Source organism: Nannobrachium achirus (assembly GCF_963921795.1).
Source record: "Nannobrachium achirus genome assembly, chromosome: 12".
In the NCBI taxonomy this organism is placed as follows: domain Eukaryota; kingdom Metazoa; phylum Chordata; class Actinopteri; order Myctophiformes; family Myctophidae; genus Nannobrachium; species Nannobrachium achirus.
The window spans coordinates 46,805,470-46,824,697 of record NC_137832.1 but is presented as its reverse complement, the minus strand read 5'-3'; the positions used below and the strand labels follow the sequence as shown (position 1 = coordinate 46,824,697).

The following is a 19,228-nucleotide window of genomic DNA, read 5'->3' as shown; positions in this document are numbered from 1 at the left end:
GAGGAGCAAGGTGCACCCAGTGCCCATCGTCTTCTGTGCTGGTTAAGAGGTGCCGTTGATGTTTGCTATTCAACACTCAGATAGAACACTATACCAAATACTTCTTCGGTCACAGACTTTCAAGTTGTGAATATTGTTTACAGTAAAATGGCTAATAAATTCAAGTCTGTAGGAGGTCCAACAGTATATTGTTTGGTTTACAGGAGAGTTGCGTGTGGGGAGGGCACGCAGACCCAGAATGTGATTTTAGAAACACCGGAGGCTTGTATTTTATTAATTATGCATGCCTTTTTTAATGCACCAAGATTACGTTAGAATGATGAAAGGCCTAGAACAAGAGAAAAATACAGAACAGCAGCAGCCTGTGACTACACGACAACATTCCGCACAGAACAAACCGGAATACAGGCACATCAGCTGATCCTACAAAACAAACTAATCCCATTTACACACTGACGGACTGCTTTTCCCCCAACACAAACACACCCCAACACAAACACACACTCTCAGTCACCAGACATTTCACTTTGATGGATGCAGTTGCGACGATTAGAACCAATAATATCACTCACAATCCTGGCTGGTATTCAGAGGTCACACCACAATATGCAACAGGTCAATTTGGTCTCAGTCACACAAGTAAGTGTTTCAAGTAGTGTGGCGTTTCTGTTGTACCAGCGTAAGATCTTTAGCAGAGTCATTGCCACAATAGCAGTGAATCTGAGCACCTACAGTAGCATAGTGCTGTGACTGCAGGCTACATGTGACTACATTCATTTATTACCTTTATGTCGAATAAAGGATTTTGCAGTAAAAAAGAATGAACCTGAGCAAAGCTTGTAGGTTCTTTCAACTGATGAATACAATTGTCACCGCACATGTGAATCACAGATATAGAAAAGACAGCACACAGAGTATAATGTTGTCCTGTGCTTTTTTTAAACACATTTGTTGCCAGGTAGAGGTATATAATTAATTAATCAGTAGCCAATGCCAGGGCTTTTCAGTGTTTTTACCTTATTTCCGAGACTCCTTGTACACACCACCGGTCCAAATGTAATCTAATTACTTCCCGTCCAGTGATACATGTATGTATTTTCTTTCACCCAGAAGAGAAAAATTACAACCGCCACCATCCGTGCTTTTGTTATGCTCCGTAGAGAAGGGCTTGTTTTAAACAAGAACGCGATCTGGACATTACGAGATAAATGCATTTTCTTTCACAGCAATCCATTGCAGAAAACAGAGCTTTCATTTCCAGGTGACTCCGGAAGGATTATGGGAATTTCAGTTTTTGCATCAGTGCCGGGTGCCACAGACTGCATCTACGGTTTATAAATAGGAAACGTTATATTCCAACTTAAAATCGGGTCTGACTTTAGTCGGGATAGTCACCCTGTGTGTGTTAATAAACCACAGGTATACCCACCCAGCAGAACAAGGCCACGTTGCATACGTAGGATTAATTGTCACAACTGATTGCCTTCAGCAGTGTGGCCTGTGATCTTACCACCCCCCCAGTCTTTGCGGTACACAGATGGGAAACAACTCGAGCCTCAAATGCACTTGGCAGAGAAGACTAAACCACATTCACAGAGTTCTTTGGAGGAGGTTTTCGAGGCCTTGGCAGTGGCCATGGAGAGAACACATCCGCTGGCAGTGGCTCTTTGGTGTCAGAGCACAGTGTGTGCTATGCCCAAGCCTGGCTCATCCGGGCCGGCTTCAGAGCACTCGCTTCTCAAACATCACGACAAAGAACGCACACACATACACACACACAGATACGTTACTAAAAAGATCTGCACATGACCCCACATGCATACGTAACCAGTATTGTTTAACATACAGTGGGGTTTTCAAAAGCAAAATGCTGCTAACCACTAGGGCTGGTGCGGTGGACTCATGGATTCATGGATTTTGAGTTATCGCAGTAATAAATCACTGTTTACCAACGGCGGTATCTCCCCCAAAAAAATTGTTCATTTGAATGATGAACTCTTTCTTGTCTCATGTCTCATCTCAAGGGTAACAGAAAAATGTTGGCGACCTTTTCGAGGTTGATTTCAGTTTTCAGTTTTTTACTACTTTTATCAAACAAAGACAGAAGACGCACACAAACACATAAAGTACCTACTTGCTATTTTTCTCCTCATCCAGGGACAGACAACGAACCAGACCACCAGACCACAGACCAGGGAGCCGGCCAGAGTGATGAGAAAGATGGCCCACACCGGCAGCAGCTCCAATCCCAGCACTACAATGAACACACGGCAGGTACAGAGAAATATGCACGAGAAACAACAATGCCTTGCAATTAGTTACTGTACATTGATCAAGATAATTAATCACTGGTTAAAAAAAGGTGTAGATGATATCCATTTCAAGAGAGTGCTTACGTGGAGCTCCAGTGTACATGATGGAGAATGTGTTGATCCCTATGGTTGTGGCATAGAAGAGGGGCAAGGCTCGCAGCCCATTGGGAACAGAGTCATCCTATTGATATAAAACAACAAACAAACCCCAGGTCCTGAGATCCGTCCACTCGTGGCTGTTTTGCATCTACTTTATTGTATTTGTTTTAAATCTTTAGGCTTTGTCCAATTGTAATCACAAGTGCTTAATCATCTGATCATGGGGGAGGGGGGGATTTTGCTCACACTGCTATCATAATAATGAGCCTGTGATCAAATGACAAGCTGCATGTGAGGTTCATTGAAGGACAAAATATGCTGGCTTACTACACATAATGGATAGCATGAATAGCAAGTCATTGGAATAATATCATTTCCATACACCTTTTAGGTTGTTAACCTCAACACAATGAATTAGACTGGCTAGAATAATGGTACGCTTAAGGCCATTCATTACACACCAAGATCGATGCCAATACAAAAAGTCACATTGCTCTGAATAGAGTGAATAGAGTGAGACTTTTGGTCTAATTTAATAATTGACAGATTTCTAATCACATCACAGTATTTGATATTTAGTTCAGAGTCAGACTAGCCCCGTATAGAACCTCACCCTCTGCTGCATACTGTTGTGCTCCGAGATGAGGTCCTACGGGGATATCACAGGCTGGGGTAGAATGCCTCCACATCGAGGTAGATCACCCTTTTCCCGAAATTGTATCCAAAAAGTAAAGGTAGTTCCACGCTCCCAGAGTATGATTTTCCATCCCACGGTACATAAAACATGCACTACGGCATGAAACAACCGCTTAAATCGCTAGTTTTGTAATGTTTTCCCATTCAACCGGAACTCCCCCGGCGGCAGTTGCCAGTACTGCTCCTTATTCTGCTACAATGGGAAAGGATCAGTACTGGCACCTCCCGCCGGGGGCTTTTCCGAATTTAATGAGACAAAATAAGCAGCCGTAGTGCATGTTTTATGTACAGTAAAGTCTTGCGGAAACAGGTGGATACAATGTGTAAAGTCCTTTAGCCTCCCAGACACAAGTGGCTGGCATTGACTATGAACCCTCCCTGAATTTGACCCAGGTACATAGCAAGTTGTCTGAGTTCATAATTATAACCTGTTTTACCCATATGAATCACCCACTCATAATCCCATGGATATGCCTTTAGGATGATTTACACTCTTCTCTTCCTAGTCTAGTCAGTGATTGCATGTTACACAAGAACCACTCGTGTTGCCAAATCCAATGGATTTCTGTGCTGAAATTATTTTGATACGTCTGTATGTGTACAGCAGTACAGCATTTGCAAGATGCTCACATGCAACGCAAACTATGAATCCGTTTGAATGTGCGTTTATTAACGTTTCGATGCGCGGACCGGTAACTATGCACTGCAGTAGGAACATTACAGTTATTGTTATGACGCAGTGAATGGATGCTGAATGTATTAGGATGTAACATTACTATTATAGCCTAAATTAAGCAGAAAGTGTTTGTGGCGATGGACTACAGTCCAGTAATCTCTCAGGACAGACTTGCATGGTCTGGCATGGTCTATAAAATACAGATGTTCTACCAAAACAAAGTTGTGTTTGAGAAATAAACCTCCACTGTGCATATCTTAAATAAGGCAACATGTCGAGCGCTGAATCGAAGACACCGTCCAAGATGTCAACGTTTCCAGGATTTGTGGAGAAATTATTATGGGTCAAACATAATTATTGCTCGGTTCCAGTAAGAAAGACCATTATGGCGAATTATACTTATGTACTGGAAGACATAACAAGAACTGTCAGTATACACGATGTCAGTCAACAAATCTGGAAATGATCAAAGAATTGCAAGTCTTGTGAAAGACATGACGCAGAGCACTAGTGCGAGACACAAGTACAGTGCTAGTACACCTACTGTACCACTCCATCACATGGCAAAAAAATAATATTGGCAAATATTAGTAGTTTTTCTTACTATCATCTAGGTCTATGCCTAATATGCAATGCCCATCAATCCCATGTCCCAATATTGCACTTTATACTTATTCAAGAGGATTATTTGCCATTTGTAACAATGTGCATGATGTAAAAATGTAACAATGTAGTAAATAAAAGAGTTGTAGTGTGGGAAAAGACTACAAACATGACAAATTAGGCTTTTGGCAAAATTGTTTTAACAAGTACGCTACCTTAAAGGCATTGATTTATATGCATGTACTCTGTTAGCCCCTAGTGCAGTGCTGTTGTTGGTTGGTAAAATTAGCTCGAAAGTGCGCGTCCGAGAGCCTCAGCATTGAGTTCCTGTTAGTCAATTAACTAAATATATTCCTAGACAACTGGCAACTACAGTGATAAAGAAAGCAATGTTAATCTAACATATAACAGGGGATATAAAGCATTTATACAGTAATGTGACAAATGGTGCAGGGCTGAACGAACCTTGTCGAGGATGAAGTATTTAATGAGGAGGAACAGACATCCAGACATGATTCCAGAGAGCAGCGGAGAGATGAACCATGATGCCACTGCAGCACAACACAAAGAACGTATCAGCAGTGGTGGAAAAAGTACTCCACTGTTGTACTTAAGTAAAAGTATCAATACTGCAATGTAGAAATACTCTGTTACAACTAAAAGTCCGGAATTCAAAATGTACTTGGCTAAAAGTAAAAAAAAAAAGAATTATTGGCATCAAAATGTACTTAAAGTACCAAAAGTAAAAGTAGTCATTGAGCAGAATGTCCCATTTCAAGTTTTCAAATATGAAAATCTTTTGAAAATAGCAGAGCTACATGCTAGATCGGCAAATGGCCAAAATGTATACAGGGCTGAAGTTGTTAATTTATGTTTTGTAATAATAATCAAAATCTACAAAGTAACACGTCACTTAAGTTTTTAAATAAATGTAGTAGAGTAAAAGTACAATATTTGGATGCGAGATGTAGTGGAGTAGAAGTAAATATATTGGAAATACAGCCACACACACACACACACACACACACACACACACACACACACACACACACACACACACACACACACACACACACACACACACACACACACACACACACACACACACACACACACACACACACACACACACACACACACACAATTCACTTTCAAACAAACATCAATTTTGCTCTGCTGGCTCTGCATGTACAGTAAGGACATGTCTGAGTGTAGAACAATACGATACTGAATGTGGGTGTCGGCAGGGCACACACGTGTTCATTACCGATCTTAACGAGCTGCATCCACTGTACGCCTTTGGTGCCGATGGCCACCATGGAGAAGCCTATGGTGGAGCCCACAATGCAGTGGGTTCCAGAGATGGGCAGTTTAAGGAAGGAGGCGATGAGCTGCCACACGGCTGACCCTGTCCGGAGGAGAACAGGCATTCATCTCAGAAAAGATTTGATAATGTCGACTAAAACTGAGAGAGAGAGAGAGAATTTCTTTAACAAATAAAAACTAGACAAAAATGTTAGGGAGGGACTAGAGGAGAAGAAATCCAGTAGAACTAAAAGACAGGTAATTTTATGTTTGGTTGCGCTCTGAAAATAGCAGAGTGAGCTTGTAGATCAGCTATTTTCCGCATGCTACCAAAGGTAAAACCATCAAAGCCTGCCAAAATACATTTTTGTCAACCAAAATCAACTGTAGATTTAGTGGACTAAAATCATATATTTAGTCGGCTAAAACTAGACTAAAGGTAAAACATTTCAGATGACTAAAATATGACTAAAAACCAAATTTAATTTTGTTCAAAAGACTGACTAAAACTAAGAAAATCTGTTGTGAAAATCAACACCGTCTCACAATCAGAGGCTGTGAAGCCTCCACATACTGTATATCATCACTGTCGAAACCTTGTATCTCCAAGTTTCAATTTGTACGTTGTTTTCGTAACGTAAAGCCCTGCTTCACCATACAACACTGTCGCACAAAACTAGTGAAATAGCAGCTATATTCAATCAAAATTATATAAAAAAAAAAAAAAAAGGATATACAAGGTTTCTACCCGACAACAACGATATACAAGCATAGGAAAGAGTCTAGCTTGGATTTATGCCAAGCTGTGTAGATTTGTATACTTTTATACCAGTGGCTGCTATGGCAGACCCCAGTTAGTTTCACACCAGTGTCGCACACCAAAAATAGACAATCTATTTTTGCTGCACTACAATGGCACGCAACAGAGTATAAAACAGTCATAAAGAGCTGTCCACGCCAAGCACTATCATTTAAAGTCTTTTGGTTAAAAAAAAAACCATTTGAACTCAAGTCAGACCACAACACAACAGCGGTGAACGGATTCATACAGATCCATCTATGAATTAGAATATTGTGTAAGTGTGTAAAAAAGCAGCAGATGCCATAGCACCCAATATCATCACTGAACCTCTGACTTCAGAAGGTTGACATTTCTGTATCATAAATCCTTGTTTTGAGTGGTCTCGTGCAATATTGTAATATTTTGAGATATGGATTATTTATTTATATGAATATTTCACTGCATGTGCAAGTATCTACTAGAATGTATGAAAGTTTAAAAATTGTAATTATACACAATATATATATTTTACTTTTACACAATATATATATATATATTTCTTTAGATGGATCTGTATTAAGTTCTACAGTAGTTATAGTACTTGGTGTGGACGGTCCTAAAAAGGGACAAATCTGAAGATCAACACTGCCTCTAAATTGCTCCCCAATTACTGGCTTTATTTATTCGTTCATTGAACTGAAGCTTTTTTTTGGCTTTCAAATCAACCAAGCTTTTTTCTGTATACAAGGCTTGACATGTTACAGCCAAATAACAGTATTTGAACACATTTGGAAGCATTTTACTTGCGTTTTAAGTTGGTAAACGTTTGAAGAAAATTGATTTGTATTGAAGCTACAACTATGAATCATAGTTGTAGTGGAATCTGACGTTGCATATACTGTATCATAGTCTATGATACAGTATATGCAACGTCAGATTCCACTGAAAATTGTTGATTTAGGTTCCAGACTATAATTATGCCATAATTTTAAATTGACAATTTTGAGGGAAAATGTAGTCATTTTGACAAGCAGGTTGGGGGTTAATTTCTTCCTTGACAAACATACTTTCATACGCACTGGAAGATTATGCCAGTGCAGTGAGGAATCTACAAAAACTCACAGATAAATAATTTCAGCACTTCGCACTTCATCAAATAAGCAGAACAACACACATCAATACAATAATTGCATAGACTAGGCTTCTTCCTTAATTTAAGGCAGGCATGCAATGTGCGATTTTGAGCTTGAATTCAGACCCAAAAATGAGCCATACGTCGTGTAGAATCTAAGCACCATTGGGTGTCGTTTGTGTACAGCAGGTTGTGAGGACCGATTGACTGCTCTGATAGAAAACGTTGGTGGTTGGTTGGTGTCATGCTCAATGCACCTATGCAAAGTAGCAAATGACAATACGTGCCACGTATGAAAAATGCAGAGTGTATTTAAAACCACCAAATGCATGCAGTGATGTATTTTGTTGCAGCGCCCATCTCTTCCGCCCCATTCACTTCAGCACTGGACACACACACACACACACACACACACACACACAGACAGACACAGACACAGACACAGACACACACACACACACACACACACACACACACACACACAAACTATTTCATCTGCTGGCCCTACAGCATGCAGTGCTTCTATTCCTTTCCTTGACTGTCTATGAGACAGAAAAGCCTGTCTGATTGTGTTCAATGACAGTCAGCTCACCAATATCATACACCAAAGACCGCTTTGGTTATCATCTTTGTCTTAAAAGAATCCATGACATTATGGGCAACTTTCTGTCAACTCTGTGAAGTGATTCTCGCCAGGCCTGAGTGAAGTTGATTTTGGGGTGTGCTCGTTTTAAATCACTCTAGAGACAAAGATGATAACCCAAGCAAGAGTATAGAGAATATCTGTGAGTCAGATTGGACCTTTCTGTCTCATTTGTCAATTTCAAAATAAATATGAAAGATAGAAACGTTAACGGTAATTAAACTTGATTTCATTTGAAAGTAGAGCCGAATGGGAGGCCTATGACAGTATACAGTGTGAGCACTCAAATCGGGCTTGATTATCGGCCGTACAGTGTGAGCACATAAATCGTGGGCTTTGGCTTAATATCGCGAACGTAGAGTATGCGTAGTAGTAAAAGATTGCATTTCTAAAATCGTGCAGTGTATGCCCAGCTTATAGGACACAAGAGAAACTCTGTGATGTCCCTTCAGGACACAAGAGAAGAAAAATAAATCATCATCACATTGAAACTAGCCAACTACAGTTTCCAGCTTTAGATAAGTGAAAAATGTTATACCCATGGATCTGATATTTACAGTCTTTTACTTGCATGTGACCGGACCACCTGTAATCCTAGATCAGTGCTCCTATTCTTAGAGGTTTTGTACACATGGGCTCTAGAGTAATATGTGTTTACACTCTTTGGGCCTCTGTTGGTGCCAAGCGTGAAGGAAAGCATGATGGTTAAATTAAACCTGACCCTCCTGCTGGTTTAATTCATGCACCAATTTAGTCCTGAGTCACTGTAAGCGTTTTATATAAACCCACAATCCAATCTCCACGCAGAATCTTAGAAATATACTAGTGTAGATAATGAGAACTCCACATGCCTTTGATTGCTTGGACGATCTCTGCGGAGAGACCCGTTTACAGATCCTATGAATGGAGTTAATGATGTTGATGCTTAGGATAATAAGCAGTGTTGTTCAACCTTTGAGTAAATTATTTGCAAACGCTATTTGACTCTGTTGTTGGTAGTTAATTAGTTGAGCAAATATGAATCAGTACAGATTCAAACAAGCTTTTTTAAGAAGGTGCAATTTGGTGGGCTCATGTCACGTTGGTTAGAATCATGTCTGCAGCGGTGTCCCTTCCCTTCTAGTCAGTATTTCCATTCGTGATTACAAAAATTACACAGTTGTGAACTTGTGAATCAACATTCAGTCAGGTGTCTGACATATTGCAATCTGCTTTGACCCGAGATAGTCTCAGGTCTGTAAAACTTGCAGATCAAAACCATGGTCAAAATATCTAAAACTACATTCTTTACCTTTTTATGACAATTATTTCTCAATGACTATCAGTTCAAACTTTGACAGGTATGAGAAGGAAACCGTTCAGAATGGTGCTGCCTTATAGAACTTGTTTTCTATAGCATTACTTTACTTTACTTTATTTGTTTATTTAGACGGGACAATGCATATTAATGAACACTACATGAAAGCAATGTAAATAAGCCGGAATTAGCAAGAATGCTAAATTTCATCCGTAGTCCCCACATGAAGACAAAACAATACATACCAACAAACAGTAACCCTACATTAGGAGAGGGCGCCTAAGAACATACATACAAATACTATTTTCCTCAACCAAGAGAAAACGACAAAACGACACATATTACTAACAGTACCCTACATTAGAAAAGAAAAGTTAAAAATATACGTACATGACATGAGCTGTACTCTTAAAACTATACATGGTCACAGGTTTGATTGTCAACTAACCATTTTTTTAGATTGAACTTGAAGGATGGAAATGACAAACAGTCTCTTATTGTTAGAGGTAGGTCATTCCAGATTGAACATCCCTGCACTGAAAGGGTGTTTTTTCCAAAAGCGGTTACCCGGTACGGTACTTCGCAATCCCCTCTAGTGATTGCTCTAGTATTGAGTCCTCTATCGGGCTTCCTTTTTATGAATTCCTTTAGGGGAGGTGGGCATAGACCATTTAGGGTCTTATATATGATACTGACCTGTTTAAATACCTTAAAATTAGCGAAACTCAAAAAACGGTACCTCTGAAGAATATTACAATGGTGATATGAGCGGGGTTTCCTATCGAATACCTTAAGCGCACTCTTATATAGCTGTTCAATGGGTTTGAGAATCGTTATACCTGTGCAAGACCAGTTTGTGAAACAGTACTCAATGTGTGATTGGATCATGCATTGGAGATAAGATTTAGCAGCACTAACTGCCAAACAAGGTCTGATTTGTTTAAAGTTCTGAAGGTTGAACTTGATTGTGTTTGTAACCTTTTTTACATGTTTTTTAAAGGTTAGGGTTGAGTCTAACATGACCCCGAGGTACTTGAACTCTGGCACAAGTTCAAGTTCCTCTCCACCCAGAAACACATTTGATTAAATGAAAACTTACCGACCATGGCGCTGACCTCCCCAGCCATGAGCACAGGCACCGTTTCATTGTAGAGGGTGACATCTATGATGCCCGTACGAATGGTCTCGCCCACCTTGGCCCCCAGTAGCATTGACCCTAGGGTCTCAAAGATGGACGCCAGGATACAGGCCTGCTTCAGCGTGACCACGCCAGAGCCTACTGCTGTTCCGAACGAGTTGGCCACGTCATTGGCTCCCACCGAAAATGCCAGGATGAAGGCGATGACAAAGCCAAGGATGACCATCCACAGATACGGCTCCAGATCCACACCCATTTTGATTTTTCGAGGTCAAAACTAACTCCACAGAAGAATAGAGAAAATAAACCCAGCTAAGCTGATCTAAAATGAGGTGCTCTGTGCGTTTGGCAAAAAGGACTTAATTGTCCGTAATTCGCTCCTTTTCTTCGTCCCCTGGTTGTGAACAGTCTGAGGGGAGAAGCACAAGCGCTAACTAAGCGTTTGGAGCTCAGTCCAATGAGTGGAGACTAGTGTTGGTGGGTGCAGGGGGCATTCCATAGCTTAGTTCTGAGACAGTCTGTCTGCACGCTCCTTCACCTGCCGGAGAAACAACAGGAAAAACAAACTGATCAGTGTCATACAAAGTCAGCATTACACTTTTCTTATATCTTAAAACATGGGTCTTCAACAGGGGGTCAGGGACCCCTAGGGGGTCCTCAGAGTTACTACAGGGGGTCCTCCAAATCTTTGTGTGATAGAAACTTTTTTTTCTCCTTTTTGTATGCATGCACTTGAACCCTAGCATCCATATTCTGAGAACTTTAGCCAAAAGCTCACAACGGCTCGCACTGCGAGGCGTTGAAGAGCCCCGTGTAGCAACTCATAATGTAATAACGGCTCATAATGTAATAAGGGCTCATAATGTAATAAGAAAAATGTATTAAAAACTCATAATGTAATAATCAGCTCATAATGTAATAAAAAAAACGAGCGCATAACGTAATAATGGATTTTTCAATAATGTAATAATGTAATAATGTGTTACATTAAGAACCTCCACACAGGAGGCTCATAATGTAATAAAACTTCATAATGTAATAATGTATTTTTATTACATTATGAGCTGATTATTACATTATGAGCTTTTATTACATTTTAATTATTACATTATGCGCTTGTTTTTTATTACATTATGAGCTGATTATTACATTATGAGCCCTTATTACATTATGAGTTGCTACACACCCTGCCAACTTTGTTGATTAAGAATGGAGCAACTATCTGCTAAACATGCAGCAAATGAATACATATGGGGATCATTTAGCTGTACATTGGTAGTTCTGGGCCACTTTGCTGAAGGTCATGGGGACCATTATGTAAGCCTTGATGGACCAGTCACACACTTGATTCAAAGAGTCCAGGAAGCAGAGGAGAGTCAGAGTGCACCACTTCAATCTGTCCCTCATTCTGGCCCTGACCCAGTCGTTCACTCTGGCCCAGGGACGGATTTATAATAGGGCTTGACGTGCTGAAGCTAAGCTAAGCTAAGCTAACGTTGCTGTCTGTAATGACTGGTTACACTTAAGGGGTTTGAAGAAACGTTAGGTGGATACTAGTATGCACAACTCTAAAATAACTGGTGCACTATTGTGTTGGAGCGCCTCAGTATGCACTAGTATGCACAACTCTAAAATAACTGGTGCACTATTGTGTTGGAGCGCCTCAGTGCAGAGTTAAGATGCTATCTATCCCTGATTGATTGATTGATTGATTGATTGAAGACGTTATTAGAAGTTTGCATAGGAAAAGGTTCATGACAGTACAGTTCACTGGTACAAGGTCAACTAAAGGGAGATCCTAGTAAGCTTTTCGGCTTATTTGCACAGGAAACCTTCATGTGTCTCATATAACAACTGAGACCACACTATTCGTAGGGTAACCAGACATCCCGGGACTGTTCGTTTTCAAGCTGCGTGTCCCGTTGTCCCGACAAATATCTCAAATAAATATCACTAATATGTCCCGCTTTTCAACATTCACTACAAAATTGTGCCAATAATAGTATCTGTTTTCAGTGGTTGCATAGACATGTATCATGTTCTTTTCACGAAAACATGCTCAACTAACCAATCAGAAAACATGTACAAATTCATTGCGTGTCTGAATTCAACGCTGAGGCTGTTTGTTAATCACTCACTGCCTGTTTGCAACCCTGCGGTGTATGTGCGCTTGCACGAACATTAGAGAATGGGCACGCACGTGCGCATTGCTTTTAGGGTCCCGGTTTTAGGCAACAGTGGTTCACGTCCCGGTTTGAGCGGCTGAAAATATGGTCAACCTACAACAAACTAGGTCCAAGCACAGGGCACCATGAAGGGTCCTGCCCTGCTCTGGCCCTAAATCTGGCCCTCACTCTCGCCGTAAGGCCCTCACTCTGGCCCTGACCCGTTACCTCACTCTGGCCCTAATTCTGGACATATCGAAGTGGTGCGCTCTTTGAATCAAGTGTGTGACTGGTCCATCAAGGCTTACATAATGGTCCCCATGACCTTCGACAAAGTGGCCCAGAACTAGCAATGGCAGACTATCGTCATACTGACCACATGGGGATATTATCGATGTTGCATCAACACCCAGTGTCGATACAATCACAAACTGTATGTTGAACATTGTGGATGCTCTTTGTACAGCTAAATGATCCCCATATGTATTCATTTGCTGCATGTTTAGCAGATAGTGCTCCATTCTTAATCAACAACGTTGGCAGGGTGTGTAGCAACTCATAATGTAATAAGGGCTCATAATGTAATAAAAACGTGTAATAAAAACTCATAATGTAATAATCAGCTCATAATGTAATAAAAAACAAGCGCATAATGTAATAATTCAAATGTAATAAAAGCTCATAATGTAATAATCAGCTCATAATGTAATAAAAATACATTATTACATTATGAAGTTTTATTACATTATGAGCCTCCTATGTGGAGGTTCTTAATGTAACACATTATTACATTATTACATTATTGAAAAGTTCATTATTACGTTATGCGCTCGTTTTTTTATTACATTATGAGCTGATTATTACGTTATGAGTTTTTATTACATTTTTCTTATTACATTATGAGCCCTTATTACATTATGAGCCGTTATTACATTATGAGTTGCTACACCCCGTCTTAAAATAATAATAATGCCAATGACTTGGGGGTGAAAAAAAAGGTGAGACATGAAATAGAAAGAACTGAACATGACACACAAGGAAGAGTTGTCTTATGAGAACATAAGACAAGATAAATAATTATTAAACTATATTCAGAGGGATGATGTTGAAATACAGCCGGGCAATACAATATCAATAGGAATAGGAGACTAAATATCGTCTTCAGAACTGACAGACAGAGCACTGATCATCATTTCAAACATATTGCTGTGTATATATGTTGTGAAAGAACCAATAGGCCTCCCCACAATGTTGTCACAATATTGATATATCATATTAGATCTTTTTCCCATTTTGACCTCTATGTTGTAGTGGAGGTTTTGATGAAAACAGAGAGCCCTCCAGAGAGGGATGTTGAGGACAGCTCGGATAGCCCCAATAGTAAATCAGAGTATGCAAAGAAATCAAATCTGACTCTGGCAGGTTAATCTGACTCTTTGACAGGTTTTTCTGTCAACACTGAGACTATAAAGAGACCTGTTATAGTCAGAGTAAGATGTGAACTATGCATCTGACATCAGAGTCGACCACAACCTCCCCCCCCCCCGACCCGACCGCCCACACCGCACACACAAAGGGGCAGCTCAGATCTCCACGAGACCAGATTGCATTTCATAGTTTTGTCCCCGTTTAAAAAGGGACGCTATCACACTTTTACATTTTACAATTATTATTATTATTTTTTTTTTTAAGATTCCAACATCATATTTAGACACAAAAAATAAATACAGTAAGTACATACAGTACATCATTGCGAATCAATCAAAACAATATGTATAAATATCTAAAGAAAACTAAATTAACAACAAACAATGTTACATGATACATATCCCCCAGCCCAAATCTCACCGCCGATATGAGAACAACAACAACCCCAGTACAGCGAGAAAGACAAGAATGATATGGCAATGACAAAAATTAGTCGTTGGGTCCAATGCCACCACTATCACACGTTTGATGTGCATTTTAGTTCATTGTTGATGGTTAACTCCATAGTCTATAGAAACAACATTTACCACACAATAAATAGTGACAGAACTATACGTTTGTCCTACAATTCCCATGATGCAGTTCACAGAAATGCATCAGCCTGGTATGCTTAACTGTGGCAGCCATTACATCAGCCTGATTCATATTCTGAAGTCAAGGTCACAATTCAGCCATAAACACGAACGAGCATAAGGTTACAGCCGCCGTTTTCACGCTAGCAGATTTTACTCCAGTGACACCAATGGAGTAGTTTTCAGCACGACCTCTGTGCCGTGTCAGACACACAGAAGACTGGCTGTCTGGAATGGAACATTAGCATTAAAACAATTATAAACATAGTGGAGAATTGTAATGTGTCCCTTTAAGCAAGCAATATTATCAACCAACGATCAGTCAGAAAAGTATTAAACCTGAACTGTGATGAGCGAGAAAAAGCACTATGGCCGGCCATAGATAGTATCGTAGGCGGAGAACGTAGAGAATCTTTACTAATCATCATGTTTTTAGTGACACATCCAAGTTTGTACTAGCCACCTTATAAGTACAAGTTTAATCAAGGCAGGGTGCTTTCTCAGGCAAAAAAAGTGCCTGGATTAAAGTTAACACTGCATTGCAGTAAAAAGAAATACAAATCCATCAGTGATGTTTTTCTACAGGCTTACTGCTACACTGGCTGAAAAGTTCACATCACATACTGTATGCCACAAGAGACACCTACATTTACTGCAAGATTGTTCTTTTTTGTTATCAATTCTTTAACATTTTAATTAAGTTGTTGAACCAAATTTGGACTAGAATGTATTCAGATTTTTATCATTTTTACAGCATTAACTAACATTAACTAGCTTAAGACATTGCTACAGCAAGAGATAACTGGTAGTTTGTTGCAATGACTGAGTTGTGATTATCTCCTTTATATCTGCAACTCCAGCAATGCACTTCTTGAGCAGATTCCTTTCAATTTGTGCATTTGAAGGAAGCAATAGGAAAATAACAGAGCGAATAGGCCTATACAGCATACAGCATCCACCTAGCCTGATTTATTTATTTATTTGTTGTTGCAGAAAATAGCAAACTACAGTACAAGCTCACCATGCATCACATCACGACATCTTGTGAGCTTGTACATCTGCTATTTTCGGTGCCCTGGCTTCCAAAATGGCTTGTTAGTGTAACTAGCAATAATACAGTATACTTTGCAAGCTAGGGGCTAGACTGCAGACACTTGTAGCCCTATACACAGACCTTAAAAAACCTTCACAATCTACAGAGCAATCACAAACCCTGACTTGGTCTACAATAAAGCTATTTACCTCTTTTTATGCCATGTTATCCAAGTCAATTAACCGAGGGTTAATGGCTGCACATTGTTGTTTTGTTAGTACGGTAAGCCTATTGTTAATGGGGGAAGTATTATATAAAGTGCTTGGAAACCAGACTAACACATTCTCTGGGCATTAACCAACTGCGTGCTCTGCATCACGTGAGAACCAGGGAGTTCCTTTCTAACCGTTAGCCTCTGGCCAATCCAGTTCCACCTCCCGCTGATACAGAGGATCCATCTGGAACACTTGAGGTCACATACTGCTAACCCCTGTGCTTTTGGCTCATCGCCAGCCATAATAATCAGATGAATGTTGAAGGCAGCTAAAAGAAGTGGTGCAGAAGAGAGCCAAGTGAGCAGAACACGACCAAGCACCTCGCCTCTAAAGTGGCTTCTCTGAGCCCGACGGCCAGATTTTGGGTCATGCTGATCCCCATTTTTGTCCAGCGTCCCACCGATTACCGAAGTTTTCCATAGACATCTGCTTTTCAAAAAGTGCAACAAATTATATTCAATGTAAAAAATATATATAATAATAATGATTTGGTTAAAGTTTTTATTTGAGAACATGTGTTAGCTTATGCTAAATCTGATATGAACAAACAAACAGAAATCAAACACAAATCACAGTTCTGTGACAAGACTTACAAGTCTGTAATTTCAAATATGGAACTAAATTAGGTTTACATTTTACAGTTCACGTTAGGGTCCCAGAGATATGCATTAGGCCACAAACCCCCATTTGAGATTATTTATATCAAACTGGGGGTCCTTCAAATGAAAAGGGTTGAGAATCACTGGTGTACAATTTCCCTAAATGAGGAAACTCAACATGGCAGCCGCAGCTGACAGCAGGACTATTCTAAACCCATAAAGGTCACACAAAGCCACTCCAAGCTGTACACATTAAACTGTATTTGTAGCAACAAGTCATGGCCAGTGCCTCTGCATTGTTTAGTGGTTACTGTGTCATGTTATCTCTCACTGTGACCTGCTTCAGATGGGATTCACACAGGCTCACTTTTGACACACATCGTCGTCATCATCGTCAAAAAGGATGAATGTGTTTCAAAGAACTTCAGAATGTCCCCCATTATCCAATGAAGGGTTTGAAGGTAACAGTATATAACTAATGTAGTGAGGAGGATAAACATTTAAGATGCTGAAAAATATTCCACCCAAAAACACGTCTTTATATTTGAGAAAATAATATGGAATTTATTTGGAATTTCATGTACTCGTGAGCACAGAAAATGCACTTTTAAAGTTTAAACCAGTTCTAACCTTTTAGACTATATAGTGTACGGATTTAACAGTTTTAACTGAAATAAGTTTTCTACTCTTATTTTCACCCTTATTCTTATGTAACTGCAATTTGTAGGAAGCCACTCTATACCTAGTATAAACTTGTGATCGACTATAAACTTGAAGTTGACACACGATTAACATTAAGTGTATTGTAATCAAAAGGCCCTTTTATGTTTTAACAGGCCAAATGAGCCATTACAAAAGGAGTTTAGAACCATTACTGAATCAGACAAGCATGCGTGAAAAGCTCCTTCCCAAGATACCCAGTGAAAAATATTGACATAGTGTCATTCATGTCATTGTGGAATCCTAGAATTGTCACCTGAGTCACCTTTCACAGAAACACCTTTTGTGGCTTTGAACTGCTTACATGACACCTCATACCCTCACTCCACAAATAATGAATCCACTTTAAGCTTGCATTCACTGCCAAGTTCATTTCTCGGAAGATGGATAGGCTACTATGAAGGTTTGAACCATGCCCTTTCCATGAGATGTTATCGGTAATAAATGCCAGGGGGGCGTCCAGGTGGTGCAGTGGTCAAGTTCCAGTCCATCACTGTGGGTTAACCCATTAAAACCAGGAAAGCATCTGTGTAATTTCTCATTTTAGACTTTAGCGTTGGATAGCTCACAGCACGGCTGCTATAGTTGAACATTTTTGAAAAATCTATAAAGTACGAGAACTACTCATTTAGAAGGCATTTGTAGATGGGTTAAAATCCTCTGCGATACATCCGGGAGGCTTCGCCAGACATTCCAATGAACACAAGCGGCTGTGTTTTTCCAGTGAGAAACCGGGTGTGGAAGGTGATCTCTGTTGCTGCACCTGCCAATCCTACAGGTTGGTCAAGGCCTCCTCAGCAGGGAGTGGAACTGGGAAGGACAGAAAAGAAAAATGGCCTCCGGTTCCGTGAAATCACCAAGGTTCCAAGAATCTAGAACAGAACTTTCCCACCAAAGTTATTTTGGTGGGAGAAAGGGGGCCCGTTCCTCCGCATGCATTACGACAAAGCCCCCAGAACCACAGTGGATTAGTGAAGCTGCCTTCGCCTTGTGGTCAAATCTGGGATTGCAAGACTTCTGCATTTAAAACGCTACTGCACATGGTTCTATCGTCTAAAACGCTAGTGCAGGAAGTAGAGGTACTTCCAGGTGCTTCATGCACTGGTGAGCAACTATTAACAAATCAACAGGTGGGGGCAGGCCTTCCGTTCTCTAGATGTATAACTATGATTACGCTCTACCTGGGAAACTCCTCAATGTCAGGTGTAAAGAAACATCTGGCGATGTCAGATGTAAAATAAATACAAACCACAAAATGAGGTGCAGGAATGTTAGTAATATAATTGTTTTAACTTCCCAAATGACTTACATGTAATCTTGAAATGGATCATTCATAATAAGTGTAACTTTGAAAGTAGGTACCATAATAATGAAGCCAAAACATTTTAAAGAAAGAAAGAAAGAAAAAAGCTCTTCCATGGCCATTTATTTAACAGGCCACTTCTTTCCTTTCCTTCCTTTTAAAATTACCTGTTTTGAGTTGCCGTAGACCAGACCTACTTATTAATCTGCCTGAAATGCTATATTTGTCATATTACAAAGATTTACCTTTCGTGAAAGTGTGTCAACATGTCAGCACGAAAGCTCTTCCATGGCCATTTATTTAACAGGCCACTTATTTCCTTTCCTTCCTTTAAAATTACCTGTTTTGGGTTGCCGTAGACCAGACCTACTTATTAATCTGCCTGAAATGC

General features: G+C 39.9%; 1 protein-coding gene across 5 annotated transcripts in view; it reads right to left on the bottom strand.

The window, feature by feature from the left end:
* slc20a2 (solute carrier family 20 member 2) overlaps window positions 1–19,228 on the bottom strand; it is a 59,469-nt gene that overhangs the window by 18,111 nt on the left and 22,130 nt on the right. For all 5 annotated transcript variants that reach the window (XR_013962602.1, XM_080739273.1, XM_080739275.1 and 2 more), the window contains 5 exons: window positions 10,644–11,220; window positions 5,654–5,794; window positions 4,852–4,937; window positions 2,397–2,493; window positions 2,135–2,254 (listed from right to left, as the gene is read on the bottom strand). Coding sequence is in view for 4 of the 5 variants with exons in the window: in XM_080739273.1 (XP_080595399.1) it covers window positions 2,135–2,254; window positions 2,397–2,493; window positions 4,852–4,937; window positions 5,654–5,794; window positions 10,644–10,938 (739 nt within the window). In the remaining variant the exon portion in view is untranslated. The remainder of the gene's footprint in view (window positions 1–2,134; window positions 2,255–2,396; window positions 2,494–4,851; window positions 4,938–5,653; window positions 5,795–10,643; window positions 11,221–19,228) is intronic.